The sequence below is a fragment of the Astatotilapia calliptera genome, chromosome 14, assembly GCF_900246225.1.
Source record: "Astatotilapia calliptera chromosome 14, fAstCal1.2, whole genome shotgun sequence".
Lineage (NCBI taxonomy): Eukaryota > Metazoa > Chordata > Actinopteri > Cichliformes > Cichlidae > Astatotilapia > Astatotilapia calliptera.
In genome coordinates this window covers 7,907,720-7,931,582 of record NC_039315.1, presented here as the reverse complement: position 1 = coordinate 7,931,582, position 23,863 = coordinate 7,907,720, and the positions used below count along the sequence as shown (strand labels likewise).

Here is a 23,863-nt window from a genome sequence, read left to right as displayed (position 1 = left end):
GCATCCTGTAAAGACTCACAGTTTTAATGGCAGTGTTTCCTCTAGAGCTAGGACTTTTGTAATATAATTTTAGCAGTTGCTGTTGAGGGGAATATGAGTTGGTTGTTTATAGTAGTGTTGTTATGCTATTACAGAGAAGTAATAGCAGAGCCCAGTGATTCAGAAAGCATTCTCTTTAGCAGTATTGGCTGTCAGAAATTTAATGAGTCCCACAGTTGTGATTACAGCAGGCTTAATGATCAGGAATGTGAGCGGGGACAGGAAGCTGACAGATTTGTATTTATTATAACGGACATCACTCCCTTATGAGGCCCACTGCAGCTCACACCAACAGCTTCCCGGATGGATATGAAGCTCTGATGCATTTCCAGCTACGACTTAAATGATGTGATAGTGAGTCAAAATGCAAGACAGAGTTTGGTAGGTTTTTTCTGTATGCCAGCAGCAGATTACACATGAGAAATTCAATCAGATGGTAATGATTCGATTGACTGGTATTAAACAGGAGTTATTCTTATTATTTCTACATCATTTTTATTTTATTTAGATGGATAAGTGGTTGCCTCTGGCTAAATTAAATAATGAGGCTCTGTCAAACTGTAATAGAACATCATAAATAGAAAACACTATTATCGCAATCAAATATGTTTTCTATGCGAATTGTACAGTATTTTGCCAAGCTATGTTATTTGTACTTATTATATAAGGTCACATACAGGGAATGATTAGGTGACATTGTCTTAGTAGCATAAATAACACAGTGGCAATAACGTTTTTGCCATCGAATTGATTGTAAGAGTTAATGAACACATTATTAAATGTGAATAGTAAGAAAAGACATTAATCAAGTTTATTCAATTATTAAAAACCAACAGAAGTGACATCGAATATTTTAACATCATCCTTTAATTGTAAGCGTGTTTGATGTGCAGTAATTGTACGTTCTGCTTTGTGTTTTTACTTTGCCTTGATGGGGTGAATCTTGGGCAAAGCACTAATAGCCTTGCTTCACAGTGTCGGCAACATCGTTTTTGAGGGTTTATTTTCATTTAGATGCAACCACATCTTTTCCTCCTGGTGCTTCTTTTGATGTTTAAGGAGCGGCCTCAGACACTGGGTGGGTTGAGAGGAAATGCAAATAAATGTGAGGGCAAAGCTTTGCCTGTCATTATACAGAGAGGCGGTAAACACATAAAGGCAAATGTGCTGTGTGTGTGAGGAAGGTAAATGTGCCGTGTGTATGAGGAGATGCAGATCCTCCGATGGGAATGTGTGCAGAGGATCCAATTAGGCTAGAAGACAGATGAAAGTGCCACTCAGAGGCAGAGGAGGTAAACAAGACAAGCTCAAAGAGTCCAAAAGTGCTTTTTCATTACACTCAGCCGTCATATACTTAAACTTTCTTCTACCTGTGTGAGGGTCAGGGATGTCACAGTGGAGCTCTACTCCACTGCGGTATCTGGAAATAATAGCTAGATGCAGGTGACCATGCTGTGCACTAGTGAAAATTGATCCAATACAGGATGTCATTTCCTTTAGCAATACAGCAAGTACCATATTATATCAGAGGGTGTTCCTCTCTAGCAAAAAAAGACCTTCTGTGGCCCTCGGTCTCATGTTGCATGGCTGCGTGGCATTTAAATTGATCTTCAGGTGCTTATTCTTTCCAGCATCTTCCATAATTATGTTATTAGTCAGTTACAAAAATAAGCACTATGTTACCTTAGTTGCAGTACTCTTGAAATATATCACCGGTTCTGGGTAACTCTGGGTGAAATAATTACATGTTTCAGTATAGTAATCCATCAAAATCCGAGCCTCTGTAACCGCAAGACGTCTTCAGATTTTTCTTAGACTAACTTTCTAATTGTTCTCTTTAGGATGTGTGTTTTTGTTTCTCTCTCAGAAGAACTGCAGTGAAAGTAAAGCGAAGCACTTCGCCTATAAAATTGTTGGCCATTAAAATGCAGTCAATGTCAGGTTTTTCGACAGCCACTCAAACCGTTTGAGTGAGGTTTTTTTTCTTTTCTCTCCGAATTGTGGTGGACACGTTCTTCAGGCAGTGGTCTTTATCTGGCTGGTTAGAGTATTTGAAATCCCAGTTGGATCCCGTCACGAAAGCTGTACCTGTCAGTGCTGATTGGTCTTTGATTTACACTGTGCCAATAGGCAGTTGCAATTGTGTCAGGTCATCATTTTTACTTTCCTGTCTGAGCTGCTCCTGGAATGCCATTTGGGATAATTCAACTACAGGTGTAGTGACACTAAATGACTAACTATGCATGAGCGAAAATAACATGCTCTGATGTTATCTATAATATTCCAGGTAAGGTTTCTGAAAAAGGAACTATACATCTATTTCTTTTTAATGCAGCTCTCTGCAGACTGCTTTAAGATAAATGGCGATGTGGCTGTGTGGTATTCCATTAGGTTGTAACTCTAACGGATATCATCCACAGACATCCTCATCAGTCTGGTGGCTTAATCTCTGATTCCAGAAGATGTTCAAATGGTGTAGACAGATAGAGGAGCTTCTTTATTTCAGACATTAAAAGAAAAGAAAATCCTCTGGTTTTATTTTCGTGGTGTTGGCCATCATTTCTCATATTTATGATAACATTGTACTCAATAAGGTAATCCTTGAGTTCTGGAAACATACTGATTACTATCAACGGTATACTGAGGCAAGAAATGTGAGCAGCCAGGTGATAAGAGAGGCTATAAACAAGCCAAGCAGTTTGAATAAATTGTTTACAACTATAAGGAAAATAAACTACATTCCATCTGCATCCCACTAAACCTCTTTAACACGTGCTATGGTTTTATGCTGCAACCTTTTTGGGTACAGTTTACTGTATGGGATACACTGACAGGAATACATAAGTCACCTACCTACTGCACTTGTCTGTTAACCACACTTATTTAAGATGTTCATAAAGTCCAGTTAGACAGTTCAGTCATCCAGAATCAATGACTTTCCTGTTCAGTATATAAAGTATTTTATTGTCAAGACTAAACTCTAAAAATGTACAATTTACAAGGTGATCCCAGAGTTCAGTACACGACCGGAGTGTTAGTTCAGGTAATAATTGTGTTCTATGGTTCTAAATGAACCATAGAATATGAAGGGAGATTAATAATATTTGAGTACAAAAATGATGTTTTCTTTAAATTGTAAACAATCCTATGCTTCAAAGCCCTTGGGAACAGCGTATTTTCTTTCCAAATGTGTAATAGACATTTCTTTTATATATAATGATAACTTAAGAATGAAAAATAAATCTTTGTCACTTTATTAAAAGTGTGACAAATGTGTTGGATAATCCCCAAGTTTAAGAATGAAAGTAAATGATTAAAAAAAGTACAAAACCAAATTTTGTTGGAGACTCTTTAAACATACTTTTAAGCGCCATGTTTTTTGGGGTTTTTTTTTCAGTACGTAGTCATCAAATTTAAACATAATTTATGATTTTTATCTATTTATTTTATTTTTTAGCAATATTCTTTAAAGCTTCTACTTTGCATCAGATTGGGTTTCAGCTGCTAGTTGGCTCGAGCTGCCTCAACACTTTCGGTCACAAAGGAATAATTTCTTCCACTCTGATGAAACTTACACCAGCTGAGCAGCAAGCAGGGTAAAAATCGACTCTGAAAAGGCTAGATACACTATTTAGAAGGCTTACAAGGCCATGCCGCATTCTTCAGATGTGCACATGCAGCTTGCTCAGCTCTTGTTTACCCTCGCCAGGGTGCTATTACTTTCATATGGCCTGGGAAAAAAAAAAAGACGAGTTGATGGAGAAACTAAGTGGTAGCTTGGTCTGCAATCGCAGCCATGGCGAGATTGTTTTCAGGTCATCAATGACTCGAATCATCTAGCTTCAGACTGCCTTTCTGCTCATTGGGCAAAATTGATTGTGTTCTTTAATCTTCTCCTTTATTCACAGAGGCTGTATTGATTAAAATACTGTAAGCTGTTGTTGCAGCCATCTGTAGCCACTAACAAAGATGTAATCGCTCAAAGCATCCAACTACCAATTTGTGCCAGTTTTCACTTCCTTTCAGAGAACTTTGCCAGGGAACTGTGAATTACTTTAACTGTGCATTTTCAGCATACACACTGTGCTGTGTGTGTGTGTATGTGTGTATGTAATTTTGTATGTGTATATAAAGGAAGGAGTACTGCAGTGCTGCTTGCACTCCAACTCAGTTTTGAAACATGCTAGTGGAATATTTACAGTTCACATCCTTATTACATTCACTCACTTGGGAAGTTTTTTGGTGTTATTTGTATTAGAAAGATTAAACTTTCACATCACGTATCTTAGTTTCCTGGGCGCATTATAATGCCTGAGAGAATATGTCTATGTTTTTTCGATAGGTATTGCAACGCTTAGTATTGCAAAATGAATTTGCTCTGTCAATAAATCACCATAGTGGCAAGTTGAGCAGAGAAGGTGTGGAGGAAGGGATCTTTCTCTTGAGCAAAAACAATGCACAGAGGAGAGCTTCTTTTTAATCATCACTATCAAAGCAGACAAGCAGACAGCAAAAGCAGAATTTTCCAGGCTCTTGGGCAGAATGAGGCAGCGTTTGAGGATCATGCTTAAACTCAAGAATGTCGCCTACGGGTAGATAAGGTGATTATTCAGCCAGCCAATTAGGGGGCTGTTTACATGTTTATCCCGTTGTCCTGTTTTTTCCCTTCCCTATAGTACCAATCTTTATAGCTACCAACCCTGCGATATACAATAATATGCACAGATGTTTACAGGTGTTTACATTATGCATGGGGAATCAGGGTAGACATGGTATCTACTAAGGATTTCTGGCTGGTAAGAGTAAGGCTAACCTTTGCATGTTGGGAAGTTTTTAAATTAGAAGCACAGTACTTTGCAAAAATCTTGGGTCACCCCTCATTTCATATTTTGCTAGGAATCACTCACTATGTGTTAATAGACCTCTCTGCACTGAATCATACTTGTTATTCATCTCTGGCTCTCTTCCACAGCGTGTCTTTTTATCCTGTCTTCCTTCTCTCACCCCAACCGGTCACGGCAGATGGCCGCCCCTCCCTGAGCCTGGTTCTGCCGGAGGGTTCTTCCTATTAAAAGGGAGTTTTCCCTTCCCACTGTCGCCAAAGTGCTTGCTCATAGGGGGTCATATGATTGTTGGGTTTTTCTCTGTATGCGTGATTGTAGTGTCTACCTTACAATATAAATTATATTATATTGTTGTGATTTGGCACTGTATAAATACAACTGAATTGATTTGAAAATGGGTTGAGTGGAGCATGAAAGTCAATATTTGGTAGGACCATCACCTCAAGGCAGCCTGAATATTCTTAGACAAGCTTTGTCGCAATTTCTTTAAGTAGTCCTCAGGAATAGTTTAACAGGTTTCTAGGACTTTCAAAGCTATTCTTTTAATGATGCCTGTCTTTTGTTCAGCTCTCTATCACAACCTGGCATCCACATATGTGGACATCACATTTTGGGTTATTTAGACCAAAATACTCAATTTTGATTTACAAGGGCCTGATATCCACTTACGAGGACATTATACTGCTACTGTTCTATCAAAATTTTAAACGAATATCCTCATATGTGGCTCTTATTTTTCTTAAAAACAAAAATAAGCTAAAAAAAAAAAAAAAAATCTGGTAATTCTTTGTTTTGACGTTCTTGGGCCCCAATATGCCCAAATATCGAAGAGAAATTAAAAATGCATGCCGTGGAAGAGTTCGGGTCTTAGGAGGTTAATGTAGAGATCCGGGGAGGCCAATCAGTGACTGTAGTATTCCATTGTGTGTTTTTGTATCCTGATATGATTGTATTGGTAGTGTATTTAGGATCATTATCATGCTAAAAAAAATGTAGCTGTTGCCAATCAGACACTTTGCAAATGATATTCCATGTTGGTTCCAACTCATTCCTGCATTTATAATTACATAGACTTTGACAAGATTACAGATTGCTGTAAATACTCACTGTTGTACCTCTCTTACAGTCTCTTCTGTGCTACTGATGATGATTTGAACCAAAAATTACAAATTTTGACTTGTCACTTAAGACCTGTTGCCACTTCTGGCATACTTTAGCCTCTTCCTCCCTATTCCCTTAAGAATGTTTTCTGGAGCAGCCACCCTTCCATTGAAACCATTTCTGATGACACTTCAGTGAAAAGTAGATGGATCAACTAAAAGGCCAGATGTATCTCTCAGGTCCTGTGTCAAACCTTAGCTGGATTTCTTTCCCTATTTCTGAAGGATATGGCTTTTAGAAACTGTTCATCTGCTGTAGACAGTTTTGTAGGCCTGCTTGTTCTTTTTGTTCTCTACTTGTCCAATGTCCTTTATTTTTTCAAGGACGTGGACAAGTATGCTGTTTTCAGCGAGTGACACTTTAGGAATTACCTTGTTGGTGCAAAAAGAGCTATTTTATGCCTGTCAAACTATGTTGTCTTTGGCATTCAGATTCAGAGAAAAGGAATGAGCTGCAAGTGAAAAGGTGTCTAAAGATACAATTTAGTATTGGCCCTTTTTAAGTTTTCTGTTATGTGTAGATACAACAGTGGCCCATCCCTTTAGTTAGGTACCCATTTGAATAATTCATCAGTTCAAGTAATTCAACAAACAAAAATATCTTTCCACTGAAAATGATCAGGTGCAAGGTGTTCAAGAACACTTTAAAAACTTACAAGAAAGTTTGTCTTGTTGGAAGCAAAATATATAGGAATTAAGGGGGACTAAATTCTAAAGTATTGTATATTTTATTTTGTTCATGCATGTTTGCCAAAGTGCACTTTCTTTCATTTTTTAAATCTAGCTTTTAAAGTATTAAAATATTTTCTCTGACATTAATAACAGCCCTGCAACTGATCCTGACACCCATCCTTAGTCCTTTTTTTTAAAATTTATTTTTTTGTCAAGTAACAACATGCTCATGTCAAGTAGTTTAAGAAAGAAAAGAGGAGTTTTCTAAAAGTCATGGAGGATTGATTCTGGCTCTTAACAATTTTAATATCACATCAGACGTTAGTTTGACATTTGTTTCAGCTGAAGGGCATAATTATGCATGTAATCAGTTTAATGTTGTAGCATGTATTCTCTACAAAGGTGACTATCTGCTGAAGTAAATACTGAAATGCTCACTAGAGCACATAGAAAGACTTGCATATTGTATTTCATCCACTATCCTTCCATATTTCTTTGTTTTAAAGAGCATGCAGATTTATTGATGACCAAGTTTAAGCAGCTGCAATAATTCAGCCCAGAAAAGTTTTGAGTCATTTTGTACAAGGACAGCACAGAAGGAAGGTAAAGGATTATCCTCACTTTTCAACAATCCATACATACACTACCTGCAGCTTTCCTCTTGACTATTTCTTTAAGGGCATCCAGACGCCTTAACGCCCACTCACATCCTGGGCCATCTGATCTCAGGATTTTGCATGATAAGGTTGGGGCCAAGTTTCACAATGAGCTCACCCGAAACCCTGGCTGATTGGGACCCACACCCATTTTCACACCTTGGCTCAGGCGATTAGAGGATCATCAGGGGGTCCTTTTGTCCCTCTGTGGGGGGAAACTCCCACTAGGTTTAAATCTGGGACTCCCCACCATTTGACCTTAGAACTGAAGAAGCTTCTCGGATGAGAGGTGAAACGTATTCAAGCAACTTAAAGAAGTCCAGACGCTTTTCTTTGCAAGCTCCTTTGACTACGATGACCTGAATGACTGAGAACCTTCACAGACATATTTCTTTAAGGAAATCTGAGGTTTACTTTGCTGTCTTAGTGCAGTAAAACACAACATCTCTTCACCCTCTCTGATTCCTCACCTGATAAAGACTTAATGTCAGTATACAAAAGAATAAAAGATAAAGTTTATCTTCCACATACAGTGTTTGTATACTAAAAAACAGAACTGGTTGCAATGTTCAGTACAGTATTTGTTAGTAGCAAATTTAGACAAGTAGCCTCTTGTACATCTGCTAAATACCAACTTGAGGGAGCTCAACAACTTGGCTAACTCAGTGTTATTTAGATATATTTCAATGAGTCTGCAGTGATTTGCTGAGTACTTGACTTAAATCAGTCCTAGTCTCTTGTCAAGTTGTAAAACAACAAAATGTGAACAACTCCTAGAGGAGGAGAGAGTATTTTTTATGATTTGTCATGTGTATCTGTTGTCACTCATTTGGATCACTTTTTCTGATTCAATTCATTATTTATGCAGTGCATTAGATAAATTCGACTGTCAGGCTGGATGGTTGAGCCATGGCTGAATCGCTTCTCTATTTATGTTAATTTCAGGCAGCGTTCTCCTCGTGTATTTGGGCTCCGCACTGTCGCTGTGCTGTGCCGCGAGGAGGAGATGAATGCTGATGGATGTGAGGATTTCAATGAGTATAAACCAGCTGAGCACTGCTAAACCAAATCTGCACACCAAAAGCACTAGTGCTAAAACTCCTTCTGCACTTCTTAGGTCTTCAATCTCATAAGCTAGTTTCCCCACTGCTATTGCGCCTTAACCTCAATCTTTGCCAGATACAAAATCAAGCTGGATTCAGATGCGGCTCAGTATGGAGGTCACGGACGGCTGGACCACAACACGGAGTTCTTCACACAGCCCGAGCCCTTTAATGGCCGCTCTAACTCCATCCAGGTAAATACCTACGGCATCACATTCTGTGACTTATAAAAGGTTATCTTTTGTTGAATGTCATTATATTTAAATGTAAAGTATTCTACAATTGAAAATCCAGGGCTGTTGTATTTTAGAGTCCACTCTCTACACCACTTTTCAAATAACCTATGCTGTATCACCATCCCATTCAGCATACTATTAACATGCTTTTGAGGTTGTCCGTGCTGAAAAAGCGACAAAATTAAGCATTGCTCAAAAATGTCAGCGTGCATACTAAATCACTGTTGAGTGTGCTGTTGATGGACACCATTGTCCCACAATGCAGTGCACATATGTAGGCTAATGGAGAAGTTGCCCACAGCTGCAAAACATCAAAAGGAGTAGTGGGTGGTGATAAGAGAGCTCTACAAATAGAAATGAAGGATTAAAACTTTTGACAAACATTTTTCTTTCTTCTTGTTGTTACCAAATTAATTTAGCCTGTAGCAATACAAAGTCACTTGTCATAGTTCCTTTTATTAGAAAAGTATAACAAATATTACAAAAGTGCAATTTTGTTAAAATTGGGACTCTATGTGAAATGTGGGAAAGAGAAGAATGTGCTGATCATTTAAGCTCTATATGTGAAAGTCAATAGTGTAAGCACGTTAAATAAAGAAGGGGGTGGGGTGATATTTGGGCAGAAAGACTTCACCTCCTGAATTTCTTTATCTCCTCTCTTTTATATCTTACTATAATACACAAAATCTCTGTCTTTGTGTTTCTCAACTCTGACACAGTCATGAGTTGAGCAACTAAACTTGGCACACAGGTACGTGTTAGGCCCATAAAGGTTTTTATCTTTATCAGGTGTTCTGACATCAGCAGTGGGCGTTGGGTGTTGCCTCACACCAACCTAGCAACAGGTTAAAATGGTGTTAAAATTTTGACCATATAAACTATTTACTAGCCCTTACATAATTACATTTTTTTTTTTTTTTTTGTAATGTGATTAAGTATATCAGTTTTTGTCATCATGAACATGCCACACAATACTGGAGCATGGGTGTGTTCTAGTTATTAAAAGATCCAGAGACATCTCTGTATTTAAGGGACAATGCTGAAAACCTGCACTGAATGTTTGAGATGTTTCGGCCCTCTCGAAAGTGGACTCAGTTGTGTTATGGAAGTCAGTGCATGGGCTCAGGAAGATTTCTGATATCCATAGAACACAGTTTTATCACCACGTTCACACACTGGCCCCACTGTAGCCACTGCAGGTGGGGCAGAGGTGAAATGCATAAATCAAAACTAAGTTGAATGAATGTGTTTTGGGTTTTTTTTTCCTTTTGCTTTTTTCGGGGGGAGATTGGGGTTTCATACCAGCTTTCAAATACATTGAATTCATCTTGGATCCTTTTATAATTAAGGTTTGATATAAAAACTAAGGTGTTAATGGCACGAGCTTTCTTCATCTTCTGAAGGGGTGTATGCACTGGGACATTGACAGCTCCAGAATGTCAAATGTCAGCTACTCCTAGAATGGTCATTGCGGTAAAATTGCTTTTGAGTGTTTGCAATAGTTTATAACATAAAAGTTATCATTAGGGTTTTTTAAAAAAAACAAAAGAACTGTAAAACTATAAAGTGATATAAATTACCCGCATTGTTGGTTGTTTTTTGGTTCTCTGTCAGTTGCGTTTCTTTTTTTTCCACATTCATCACATTTTGTTAATTGCTCACAAAACGTGTTGAAAAAGCTGTCTGTGTGTTCATGTTTGGTCCTTTTATGTTTTATGTTTAATTTCACAAATCATTTTAATTAGCCTGAAATGGGTTTTGTAGTGAGAGGATCTTTCGAAGCCTTTCTAATGAGGTTTAAGTGTGCTGGGATGAAAGAGGGCTGCTTGTTCTGGCAAAAAGCCATGGTCTCCCTGGTCTGGGACTCTCAGCTTAACAACAGCAGTATAATTTAGTATCTGGTTCATTAGGATTATTATTTTTTAATACAATATTTAATACAATATCAAGAAAATATATTACAACATTAAAAAAAAACTGTGCCTCTACCAGGGGCGAGCTCCCATTGTTTGTGGCCTCCACAGTGCTACATTTTGTTTTGTGTATATCATATTTGGCTTCTATGCGTTCACTCCGCTCATGCTGGCAGTTATCCTGGAGTCATTGAACGTTATGTGAATCTGATATCTACAGCTCCTTTCACATTTCACAGCAAACAATGTGCATTATTCATGGCGCTAGAACTTACCTTTTCATGTGCACACCGCTTAAGCTTGCATGGCATCATGGAGGGGAGAAAAATATCTGGGAGAATGAAGCACTGGGCTTCCATCAGGAGGACTGCTTAAGGCTAATACCATGAAATAAGTCTGTCCTTGAAATATAGAAAGAAACACTGATATGCATTTTAAGCAGAGTGCTTGAGGATCTTCCTCTTGTTTACGTCCCCCCTTTTTTCCCAGTTTATTTATTTTTTTATTAAAATGCTGAAAGCCAATAAGATGTTTATTAATAAAGTCAGGAATGAATTAGTGAGGATCAGCGCAGATGGATTGCATGCTACATCTTATGTTAATGATTTCAATTAATGCACAAGGACAGTGATGTCTCTGAGGTGGTCTGCGGAGTCATCATCTCCTGTTTTTGTTTTTCAGTGTGTTTATTGGATTAAACGTTTTGAGGCGGTACTTAAGTCGTTTCACTTGGTACCAGAGTTGACGTAGCACCTGATGAGGTGTTTGTGTATCTGAACTCAACTTGAACTTCTTCAGATCAATACTGAAAGTGTTGCAGTTAATGGATAGAGGATATTACTCGATATTAAGAGTTGGACGGCGCACTTTAATGCATCAAAAATGTGTTTGGCAAAGCTCACACTGCTATTAAGAGCATCAATTCAGCTTTATTTAAGATTCTGTCGACCCCAGTTTAAAAGCCTCTTCTTCTTTCATGCAGACACTGATCCTCCGTCGTATTAACTTAGGTTTCATCAGTTAAGGACGCAAATTCCACAATCTCTTAAATCTTTCCTAACTCTTATTAATTCAAACACTGCTGCTTCACCCACATCCCTCTTGGCCAAAATGTGAAGTTTAGTTAACAAGTCATCTGCTAATTTTGGCACCATCATAGATTAATGGGGAACGACAGGAAGTGAGAGGAATGGAGCCGACAGAGAGGGAGGAAGAAGGCAAGCGGGGACCCTTCTGTACATACTGTATATGCTTTATAGGCTTCTTCGTGGAGATTGCACAGCGAGACTGTAGTCTTGCATAAAGATGCTTTTCTCCTCCTCCTCCTCCTCACACCTACCTGGTTATGACAAGAATAATCAGACAAGAGCCTCTGCGGGGGCTGCGAGAGGTGCCCACACCATCCATGTTTTATTTAACAACTTTTGCTTTCAAAGTCTGCACAAACTTCTTTTCTCCTGTCTTTTTAATGGGTCTGTCAGTTCTCCAGCTTCCTCGTTACAGTGTGATAATAAACTCTCATATCCTCCAAGAACGCATCACACCTCAGACTGAGAATGCACATAATTGGATTAAGCTAGCAGAGTCTTTTGCATCCTGGTAACATGTTAGGCTGTGACAAGTACCATGTGGCTGTAATACCCTGTGTTTACAAATCTGCTCCTGGACACTTGTCATCCAGCATCTTTTTAGCGCTTTCAGTCTTGTCTGAATTATTGAATTACTTACAAAAGTGACCCCTTTTGCATTTTCATCATATACTATATTTGCAAGTGATATAGTTATATACACATGTTGAACCAAACTCATTAAGTGGAAAAAAAAAAAAAGACCATGCATGCAAACAAACATTTTTAGGGAGAGCTTTACTGAAAGGTAATAGGAGATAAGCCATTTCTAGATGTGCTTTCCAATCTCTTCTGCTTAGGCACAAAGAAACAGGCAAGGACGGCGACCAGAACCATTAGCCATGTTAAGTGCATTTCTTTCAAAACTGTGTAAGATTGCCATCACCTCACAACTGGCAGAAGACCGAGTCTACTCCACCCATGTACAGTCAGGATCAGACCCAGTCTTTATAGGAGAATTGTTTCCAAGAGGATATTCCTCTGATGTGGAAACAAATAAATTTGCTTTGTCCACCAAAAGGCTAGAAAGTGCGCTAAAGGAGCAGTCCCTCAAGGAAACAGTGAAGCCTTTTGGCTTTTTGCAAACCAAAAATTTTGTGCAACAAGCAATACTGTGAAAGAAGTCTCTTACTGACTCTAAATTCATTCTGCAGACAGAATTTGGCAGCATCACAATAATGTCAGACAGAATCATAAAAAGCTACTTTTAGAGAAAAGACGGTACCCTGCAACGGCATGACCCACAGCACAGCTCTGATCTCAACTCATGAAAAGACATGGCACCTACATCCATCTCTATTTAGGACTTACTTGTCCTATACCATACAATACCATACATCTTGCATGAGTATAGATGAGTTTAGATGATAAACAAATACTATCCATAGCGTTTTTACATTTTAAAAGCACCATCATGTAACAAGATTTTCTTTCACAAGCTCTTAAAACCTTTCCACAGTACTGTATGTTTAAACTGTGCATATTTAAATGGCACATATTTATCACTGAATATTAAAGTACTTCTTTGTTTCACATGTGGGACATCTTTAATGTTGTGTGTGCACCCGCGTGTGTGTGTGTGTGTGTGTTTGTATTCAGCTGTATTTAATTTTATCCACTATGTGAAAAGAGTGAATGTTAGAACAGCTTGCCATGAAGCTGAATAAAAAATGATTTTAAAAAATGCTTTGTTCTCCTTATGTGGATTTAAAAAAAAAAATTGACACCCCGGTATCCTCGGCAGGCTTTTTATGGGAATTGCATACATCAAGAACTACTGCTGTTCAACATTTAGAGTTTATTCATTTAGCGAGACAAATTTTAAATAGTCACAGAATAAAATGTCTCAGAGAGAGGAAGCTTATTTTAGGTGGCCCCCTTTGGGTACGTGTCACACATATAGTTTTGTTTGAGTGTTATAATGTCAAATATGTAATGCTAAGAAAGGCTGGTGAATAATTAGCTGCATCAGAACCTTTTGATAAACTTCATGTGCTTCAAAGGGGATGTCTTCTTTGACAGCTTCAAAAAAAGAAATTAAGCTGAAATGAAAAAGAAAGTAAGAGAAAATAGCGAGCTTGTGGCAAATGATCAAAAGATGTACATTTCCATCAGTGAGATCTAACACCTGATGCTGATGAGCATGAAGTGTGAACTAACAGACAAAAACTGTGACATGACATAAGGGGACCCACTTAACACTTTTACATGTATATAAACTTTAAAAGACAAGCTCACACTAGTACACTTTGGTCAGTATATTTTTCTGAACTGTACCATTGAATATGTACTTTGAGACCAGACTCGAACATATTACATGAACTCTGGAGGAATTTCAGCCATCTTTACTCACAGCCCTGTGTATAAAAACCTTAACCCTAAGTATCACTGGCAGCTTATCTAATCAGCCAATCACATGGCAGTAACTCGGTGGATTTAGGCATGTAGACACGTTTATTGTGGCCTGCTGAGGTTCAGAAAGGTATTGTAAGTAACTTTGAGTGTGACATGGTTGTTGGTGCCTGACGTGCTGGTTTGAGTATTTCAGAAACTGCTGATCTACCACACAATCATCTCCAGGGTTTACAGAGAATGGCTTGAAAACAGAAAATATCCAGTAAGCAGCAGTTCTCTGGGTGCAAATGCCTTGTGGATGTCAGGGGTCAGAAAAGAATGGTCTGTCAGGCTGATAAGAAGGAAACAGTAGTTCGCATAATCGGGCCCACTTTTCACATTTTAGCACCGTTTGCATCCACTAGTACCAACTAAGCACCGTTTAAACACTCCAGCCTACTTAAGTGTTGTTGCTGATCATGTCCATTACTTTACGACTGGTTTAAACTGGTTTCTTGAATGTGAAAATCAGTTCATTGTACTCAAATGGCAAAGTCACCAGATCTCAATCCAATAGAGCATCTTTGGTATTTGGCGAAACAAGAGCTTCACATACTGTAATAGAGGTGCAGCAACTGTGTGATGCTTCTCAAAATTAACTAAGTGGCCAGTGAGTCCAGTGAGTGTGTGGTGGACAATTCATTCAAAGATTGTTTCAAGCAAATAGTTTGGCCTGCTTTTTGATATTTCAGGTAAAGGTTCTAGAGATTATCCGACGTGTGTCATTTATTTTTATTGTTATTATTATTAATCCTTTGTTTGCCCAGGTAAAAATCTCATTGAGATTTAAATCTCACATCCAGGAGACACCTGGCATTTTTTTAATCTAATAATTAGAGCCTTTCAGGTTGCAATTGTTTTGGAAATTCTAATATTATAAAATAATACAAAAGCACAAAAAACCAGAGAGAGCCTTTGTTTTGTTTTTTCTTTTTTTAACAGAGGCTTTTTGTTACTGGAAATTTTAGGAATGTAAGCTCTATGATCAAAAGGATTATATTTAATTATGAGCAGCAATATTCTTTTTTTTTAAAGTGATTATCTTTGAAGTACTAAAAATCAATACAACAGTCTTTCAGAAATGATGCTGCTTACTGTGAGGCTCGGCTGAAAATATTCTTTTGAAAATAATGGCCTGCAAAATCGTGTCTCAGCTGAAAACGAATCAGGTATAGTTCTTTAGGTCGTAGTTTCAATTAACCATCCAAGTCAGGTTTGTTTTGTTATCCTGTCAGATCCTTAGTCTTTGCCTGAAGTACAACCAACATGTACACAAGTGTTTACAGGGAGCTGATACTTGTTAAGTGAGTAAAGTGAGCCAAACAGAGACATGTCTGGAGAGTTAAAGTGCACAGAGAGCCTATAGTCAGGCAGTGCTCTAGCCTAGGTGCTGGGGTCTGGAGACAGGGTGGATGATATGTTCCTGCGAAGCAGCTCATGAATCCTTTATCGGTGTGTTTGAACATTGATCAGATTTAGTATTAGCCCAAAAGGCTGCATTCAGTTCTGCAAGGGAGTATAAAATCCAAATTCTCATATGTGAGCTTGGTGTGAGGCGATACAGAAGAAGTCAAGAAAGGACAAACGGCTAAGCTGTTCTTCCTACTAATACAATATTTTGTATTGTGTCCTATTGTGTACCACTTTGTCCTTTTCATCACATTTTGTTTTTAACCCCTATTGTTAATACCTACAATAAATTATCAAATTAGTTATTGCATTACAGTAACCATTACCTGATCTGGCAACAACTGCTGGCTACAGCAGCGACTTTGTGGTTGTGATTCTAAGATGTGTGTTGCACACGTGGTCATATTGGCATTTCCTATACATTGCTGCAATGATCTGCAACTTGCGGAAATATTGCATGTGTCGTTATTAGTTTTTATTTTTACGTGATTTTAAGTTTTTCTTTTCATTGCAGTTGAGTTCAGTTGAGTTTCAGCTAATTTCCTGAGTGGATTTGCTCATTTAGGACCATTTTTAGCTCATCCAGCAAAGAACGATGAGCTCATGCCACGGTGAGGCATCCATCCACAATTCACAAGAATCGATACTCCTCCTCATTGTGCGGAAGTTTTATTGAAACTTACACATCTAATGGATCTTCACCTAAATTGTGCTCATGGTCAAGGTCAGATTTGTCATTTTTATGGCCACTTGTCATGGGTTCACATATTTTCATGCTTTTTATGTCCATGGATAATACTGACCATGCAATGATAATACTCCTGAAAAAGCTTTCAATTGATGGTGAATGAGATTAATTTGTATTGGATATGACCGTTGGCGATCCTATTTAAATTCATAGTGGATTTTAATTCTCATTTGTTTGTGTAATACAAACAAACAGTGACATTCACAGACATTCTGGTTATTGTTTGAAAATATTTCATGTTTAGTTTTTATCAGTTTTGGTCTTAGTTGTAGTTTTCCTAATTATTTTAATATGGAGGAAATTTATTATGGTGTATTATTCAGAGGTTTAAATGTGTACCAATACAAAGACAACACATGTTGAAGGTCACTCAGACACAAACCAAAGCCTAATCACACTGGTTGTGGTAACAAATTTGATCACACTGACAACGACTAAATATGTTTCCAGTAATTTCCACAATGTTTTAGCTAATTACGTGAGTACTTGATAAGTTTTCCTTTTTCACAAATTCTAATTTGTTTGTTTTATCTCACTGTTATTAAATTGTGTTTTTTCACAACTAGTTTTATTAATAACCAAATTACCTTGATTGGCAAATGCTATAACGTCTAATAACGCAAACTTGATTTTGTCCTTAAAAAAAAAAGGTTCTGCTTCCATGGACAGGGTTTCACCTCATTTTGTACCTAGTAGTTTAGTTCAGCTGGCCCTGTGTTTGATGAGATAGAAATATAGATATAAATGAATAAGTCAGGAGCTGTGTATATATACTGTAAAGGGAATTATTTTTCACAATCTAGTCTCTCAGTGTTAGTGGATGGGTTCAAAACAGTATGTCAAGTATGTATGTGCCTAACGTTGCAAGGAGTAATATGTTAATTAGAATGTCTTCCACTAATTGCTGTGCCAACACTTGAGCGTATCTGCTGGTCCTTTTTTCACAGATTAATTTATAATTTGTCACTATTTCTGTCTGTTTGGTGGAAATAAAAGCTGTTGACATATTCCAGGTTAGACGCAGTGGTAGCTTTTGTCTAAACAGGTGCAGCGATTCATTCTGCCTTTCCTTCTCTCCGCGGTGCTTCTATATGGAGACTCTCCCACTGTGACTGTTTAATTAGTCACCAATGTCTGTGTCAGTGTTTCAGCGCCGGGCTGTATGACTCCCTCGGTGACAAACTGTTGCCAGAGAAGCACATCCACAGTAAGCTTAGATCCACTGATGCTGAGGGGCGACTTGAAGAGTTCAGGGAGTGATTGAATTGTTTACAGCTCTGCTGGCTTTTTTCGTTTTCTGTTGGGAAATATAGCATCATTTATGCCCGCTTGGCTTTTCCTTTGGCATAAATCTGAAATGACTAATGGTACACAGCAGCTTCCTGCTGCCAAATGACGCTGTGAGTATCAAAAGGATTGATCAAACACTTTATTAGCTACTTTTTGAACTATATATGTGTATGTATATACATAAGGAATGTGACATGCCACGTTTTTTTCTGTTTGTTGTTTTTCCCTGACTTGTTTCTTCTTTACCCCAATGAACTCAAAGATTCTTTTGAAATTACATTATATCTTTACAGAATCAAACATTTCCAATTGATTCACAGTCCAGTGTTTAGAGATGATGATGAAACTCACAGCTACTGCATTGATGAGAGAGTTCAGAAATTAAAACTAGCAGCGTGCCTCCACTTCTGGCAAGTTTACTCATTTGCAGATTGTTCAGTTCACTGAACATGCTTTGAATAGATTGCAAATTTAATTATATGTTTTTAGACAGATGAAGTCCACCACTTCATGGAGATATGTTTAAGAAGTTGAAGACACCTCTCCTCATTGCAGATATGCTGACACCACTGCCACCCAGAGGTCTTTGTGCAGTTGCAATTCTGTCACACTTTAAATATTCTTAAAAGATATTATCCTCCGAGTAGTCTTAGACCACCTTTTCCCTTATATATCATTTTAAAATTGCATGTTATCCTCCTTGCATTTCTTTTTTTTCTTTCTCTATCCTACTCGTCTTTTTTTAGCCATTATGTCATCCTTGATTTTGAGAGGTGACCATGTCTAGTCATGATTTCTCCCTCCTGAAAAGGATAAAACTTAACACTCATTAATCTTCAAAATTGATGATCTTATATCAGTTATATCAATGTAGTCTTTGTAGTGCTTGAAAAAAAGGCAAAAGGACTTAAATTTGTGAAGTTGTTTCGCCTCTCATGCAAAAAGCTTCTTTAGTTCTTAAACACTGAGCCCATCCCGTGGTGGATCGATCCCAAGATACTGAACCCAGAGTTATTCCTGATGCATGCAATGGTGTTAGAAAGCAAAAAAGGCTTGTGTAAATGAGCGAATAACATGTTGTATAAATTGTTTTGAGTGCTCAAGTAGAGTAGAAACGCCATATAAGAATCAGTCCGTTAACCATTTAAACAACTGACAGAGTGCCAGATATTTAACCCCTAGTAGCGGTTGTCCCCTTGGAGGTGATTGTGTGAGTCCCCACATGGGAATAGTCCATTCTTGTGCTCATGTGTTGACTCACATAATTAATAGCGGGTCAACAACCCTCAGGGCATTTGTTTTAGAACTAGAGAAGCCTCTTGGATAGAGGCAAAATGTCTTCATGAACCTAAAGAAGTCCAGCTGCCTTCTTTCAAACACGCATGAATACTGTGACCTGGATGACTGAGACACCTTGTTAACATCATTAATCTTCAATTGTCATCTCACTTTTCTCCCCACTTTCTCCCCTGCCACTGTGTCTCTCTTTCTCTCTCAGGTCTACATCCCCTGCAGAACAGCTATTGTCTTGGCCAACGAGGAGATAGATTACTGTTATTAGAGGATGATTGTCTCCACAGAGATCGGGATTGAGAATGGATTCCAAACTCTGACTGAGTGTTAACAATCACCTTCATCTTAATGTCAACCTTGTACACCACCCAAACCTACTTTTTTTGTGTTCGAGCCTTTTTTCTAAATGGGGGGAAAAAGCATTGCCGAGCTATGTGCTTTCAAATACCATCTGCAACCTAAGACGCTGTGTAACCCCATTTACCACAGATTGGTCCATTTGGGAAGTGTCCAACCTAACCAGCAGCTAGATGCTAAAACTCCAAACCCTGCCGAGTCCATCCACCACTAGCCAGCAGCCATTTATAGGTACTCCTGCATTTGGCATGACATCTGAAATACATGACCGGCAACTGTGGCAGAGGAAAGTGGTACCATAAAACCAGCATTCATTTATTCAAAGATAATACAAGCTCAGGAATGTTAGGCATGTTTAAATACAGCATACAAGGTTTATTATTTTGTATTTAAATATAAATAACATTGTAGTTTCACAGAGATGGCAAGCACTACAGTATTACTAGCATTTAAAATCAAAATATTCAGGTAGGCTGTTTAATCACTGGTGATGTGTCTTTGTTAATTTGCATTGCGGGACATTATAGGTGTAAAATGTATTGTAATTTGCACAAAGCATTAAACTGATTTGAATTACTGTACTTTTTAATGAGTATCTAAAACAGTTGTGTTGTAATGTTTGAATTTATGCAGCTACTGGGAGCATTTAAGTGGTTATTTATGGTTCAGTTATTAAGCCGGTAATTTGCAGCTAAAGCACTGATAAAATCACTTAATTTGGAGTGTTCACAGTGTGTTGCATAATACACAAGCAACATTTGGCTGAATTAGGCCGTTTTTACCCACTTTGTGTAAAGTATTGCATAGTTTTCTCCCACACTAGATCGCATTAGAGTAGTTTATGAATTGTATGTTACACTGTGCTACAATCGACAAGAAGAACTAAACTACTGAAGACCAGTGTGTCCTTTTGTGTTAGAAAAGACAAGGATGACTAACACACTTGACTACTAGGATATGATTTATGTGCACCGTGTTCATTAGGGATTCCTCTGGGAATATTCCAAAAAAACACCGAAACGGCCTAAATTCATGCAGAGCGCCACACGTGCCTCCTCCAATTAGCAGTGACTTTTGTGACTTTAGTCTCAACACAGTTGATGATTGAACATTTCAAAGAGCAGCCACAGTCCTCATTCTGTGTTATAGAATCCATCACAGTACCTATGTGAGGAGGTTATTAATTAGCTAAAACATCCTACCGTCATAATAGGTGACATTTGCAAAATGTCATAATGCGTTTTACAAATGAGTGATATTTGGTCTGCTTCGAGTCTTTACGTTGTCTTGTTTTTCATCCTCCTGAAAGTTGGCATATCATCACCATTTGAAGCACTTTCTAAATGTTTTATCGAATCAGCACGAGTAAAAAGGGAAACGAGGTTGCTATGTGCATCTCAGATAAAGCTCCGAGGTTGTGCCATCCTCTAGAGCATTATTTCAGATTCGGAGTCATTTAACCACCTATTGTAGCTTATGGCAGGTTTTGATCTGTGTCCCGTGCAGCTGGAGGAGAAAAAAAAAACACATTAATTTTCAGGACCACCCGTCTGTGTGCAGCCAAAAGTGTCATGAACATGTCATTTCTTTTTTGTCTAAAAGCAAATGCGTTCAAAAAGGCCTTTTCTCTCTTTCAAGGAGCACAGAGACGATCACTCTGCATATATTCTAGACAACGAGGTTGTGAGACTAAATTGGAGGGTATAATCATCCCTCATCTGACCCAATGTCATTGTCATTTTAGCACTGCCAAAATGAATTGTCTGCAGTTGTTCTCAAAAGTAAAATTGATGTCTGATATACTGTAACAATTTCAGCATATTTCTTTCATTATTGCTAATGATAATAAATCAGTCCCTGTCAAACCACGAGAATGTGAATGAACTGAATTTGCTCTCTGACTACTGATACTGTCCTATTGCGCAGTTGGGGAAATGTGGAGGATTCCACAGCAGTATGTTGTAATGGTACTTTGTAACCTGATGCAACAAATGTGCAGTTTGGTCTTGGTAGTGTGGGAGGTCATCGTGATATTAAATGTAATTTTAAAATGTTAAAAGTTGATCTACTAATTATGTACAAAACTGCCCATACTTAATAATTTTTCTTAGTCTTCCACCTAAATCAATTTAAAATGGAATTATTGTAGCTTCCAGACACATTTCTTTTCATTTTTAAATTGTAATACTGCTTTGAATTTGGACATAATTTGAAGGTAAGTCAAGTCCCAAAATGACTAGTACCTCCCACAAATTTGTACATTTTTATATTTGCAAGTTGATACCTCACTTCTCTTCACGTTGGTCAACAAACTATGGGATTTATAATAATAGTCCCAAACTAAATAAATAACTGTCTTTTTTGAGAGCAGCTACAAACCTGGATTGCGTGTGTACTTGATACTGGACCAGGAAAGGCCCTGACATCTTTAAAACAACAAAGGAAGGAATCTACTTTTCACTCTGCGCTGCAGAACATAAAGTTTCCATTTCCATTTGGTGACTAGGGGAGCTGTGAAATCTTGTTACATGACTATACAGAGCAATCACCTCAGTGATTCCCACAACATGATGTAAGGGGGATGAAAGACATCTCATCAGACAATAATACTTCAATTTCCATTTCCTAGGCATCTGCAGTTTGTGCTACTTACACCAGATTATGTGTCTTTGTGCGTCGGTATTGATACAAGCAGTAGCTTCTTATTAGCAGCTGCACCATGAAAAGCAGTTTGGGAAGATCACAATGTGGCGTTTATTGAGGCTTTTTCACAAAGGTACTGATTCAATTATTTGGTTATTTTTGAGGCATGCGTTTTCTGGGTGTTCTCTCTGGTATTTCTGCAATTGGCTTTCTACCCCGCACATGTTGAGCCTGTCTGTCTGAGCAGCTCGCTGGTTTTGGATTCATGTTTTGAACCTGCCCGACATGTCCCATGCAGCTTTTCTGTCTCCAGTAAATTGCCAAACATAATAAGCTTTTCCTTTCTTTTCATTTTATAGTGGATGGCTTTCATAATGCTATACAATAGAATATAATAATCATGCTGATTTCAAATAACAGAAAAATGCTTTATAGACTAACGCTGTGGCACAACAAATTATGGCCTCAGGTTTGTACTGAACCCATCCTGTCATTCCACACGAGCACTGAATTTTACAAGTGACATCAAGTTCATTCATATATATGACTGCTACAAAATATACGTTTTTTCCCGTCATGAGAACGTTTCACAAATAAACCTTGCACCAATTTGTCTTCTTGCATTTATTAGTGGTTCACAAGAAATGGATGTGTGACATTGGCTTGCACAAGGAGGGACTGGCTCAAAGCTATTGAACCAACTATCGTATTAGCCAGTATTTCGTGTTAGCAAGGAATATCTAGTTTAAAGCGATGATATATGAACGGAAGATGTTATTAAATGGCTTAATCAAAGAGCTTTGCCATTGCTTTCTTCACCTTTGAATGACAAAAGTGTTCAACACTAGGCAAACCGCTACCTGAGAATTATGCCAGTGAGTTGTATCATATTTGATTTGATAGTTTCTTAAATCAGCACGATCAGTATTGTATGTCCTAGGGAAGCTGTTGCATGACACGCCTTCTGCCCTCTAGTGAATGATCTGTGCACTACAGGCAGGAACTGGATGCCACATGCAAAATGGCTGCTGTCAGCTTTGTTTTATTTTTTGTTTTGCGTAGTATGTGTGTTTGAAGTTATCCAATAATATCTGGACAAAAATTAAAATATGTTTCTGCTGTACTGAGGCAACTTAAAATTGCTTAATATTTTATATCTCATTAGTGCATAAAAATGTGCCCAGCAAATCAATTTGGGTTATTTAATTCCTGTTTACTGTGACCGAATTTGAGTGTTGCAGTAGTCCCCTACTAAATAGAAATAGAAACACCATGTGATGCGTCTCCCTATCCTGTTGCATCCATGTTGTATTCCTTATGATAATATTTTTAAAGAGAGTGGAAATTGAGATATTTTTGTGTTTTTTATCTATAAAAATTCCTCTTCAGTTATTTATTTACCTCAAGGCAAAATTAAGTTTGTGAAAAGTTCCTGTTGGAGGGGGGAAAGAAGCAAATATTACAAGTGTCGTGAATGCAGTAAAGGAGATTTGTTTTCTGCAGCAAACTTTGCCTTGTTTGATGTGCCAGTCTTTCCAGAGCGCATCCACGCCCTCTGGAGAATTCTTGAAGGCCATCTTGTCAAGCCTCGTCAGGTTTGATCAACTGAAAAACAAACAAAACTTGAACCTACGCTGATTTTGTTGTTCTTCTGTGAACAAATTACACAATTAATGTAGAAATATCGGCGGATATAGCCTATATATATTTTTTTATTTCTAAAAATGAATAATAAATCTGAATATTTAACATATTCGTTATGACTAGTGAAGTTCAGCGTTTCCATCCTGAAAATGTGAAACAGTCGAGATCTTTGCTGCTTTTGTTCTCACCCTTGTTTTTGAAGAGAGCGAGCCTGTGGCTTTTAGGAACAATCGCCTCCTGTGGGTTTGAACACCTGTGGCACACAGTATGAGACCTGATCCCATTTAGACCAGCTAAGAGCCTTCCACAATCAAACGTGCTAGCATATGGGGGT

At 38.0% G+C, this 23,863-nt stretch overlaps 1 protein-coding gene across 1 annotated transcript in view; it reads left to right on the top strand.

The window, feature by feature from the left end:
• The window catches only part of gbe1b (glucan (1,4-alpha-), branching enzyme 1b), a 102,705-nt gene extending 81,592 nt beyond the window's left edge, over positions 1 to 21,113 (top strand). Inside the window, exons 15-16 of the mRNA XM_026193026.1 lie at positions 8,551 to 8,668; positions 19,091 to 21,113. Of these exons, the coding sequence (XP_026048811.1) occupies positions 8,551 to 8,668; positions 19,091 to 19,153 (181 nt within the window). The 3' untranslated portion in view covers positions 19,154 to 21,113. The remainder of the gene's footprint in view (positions 1 to 8,550; positions 8,669 to 19,090) is intronic.
• Positions 21,114 to 23,863: the final 2,750 nt, after the last annotated feature.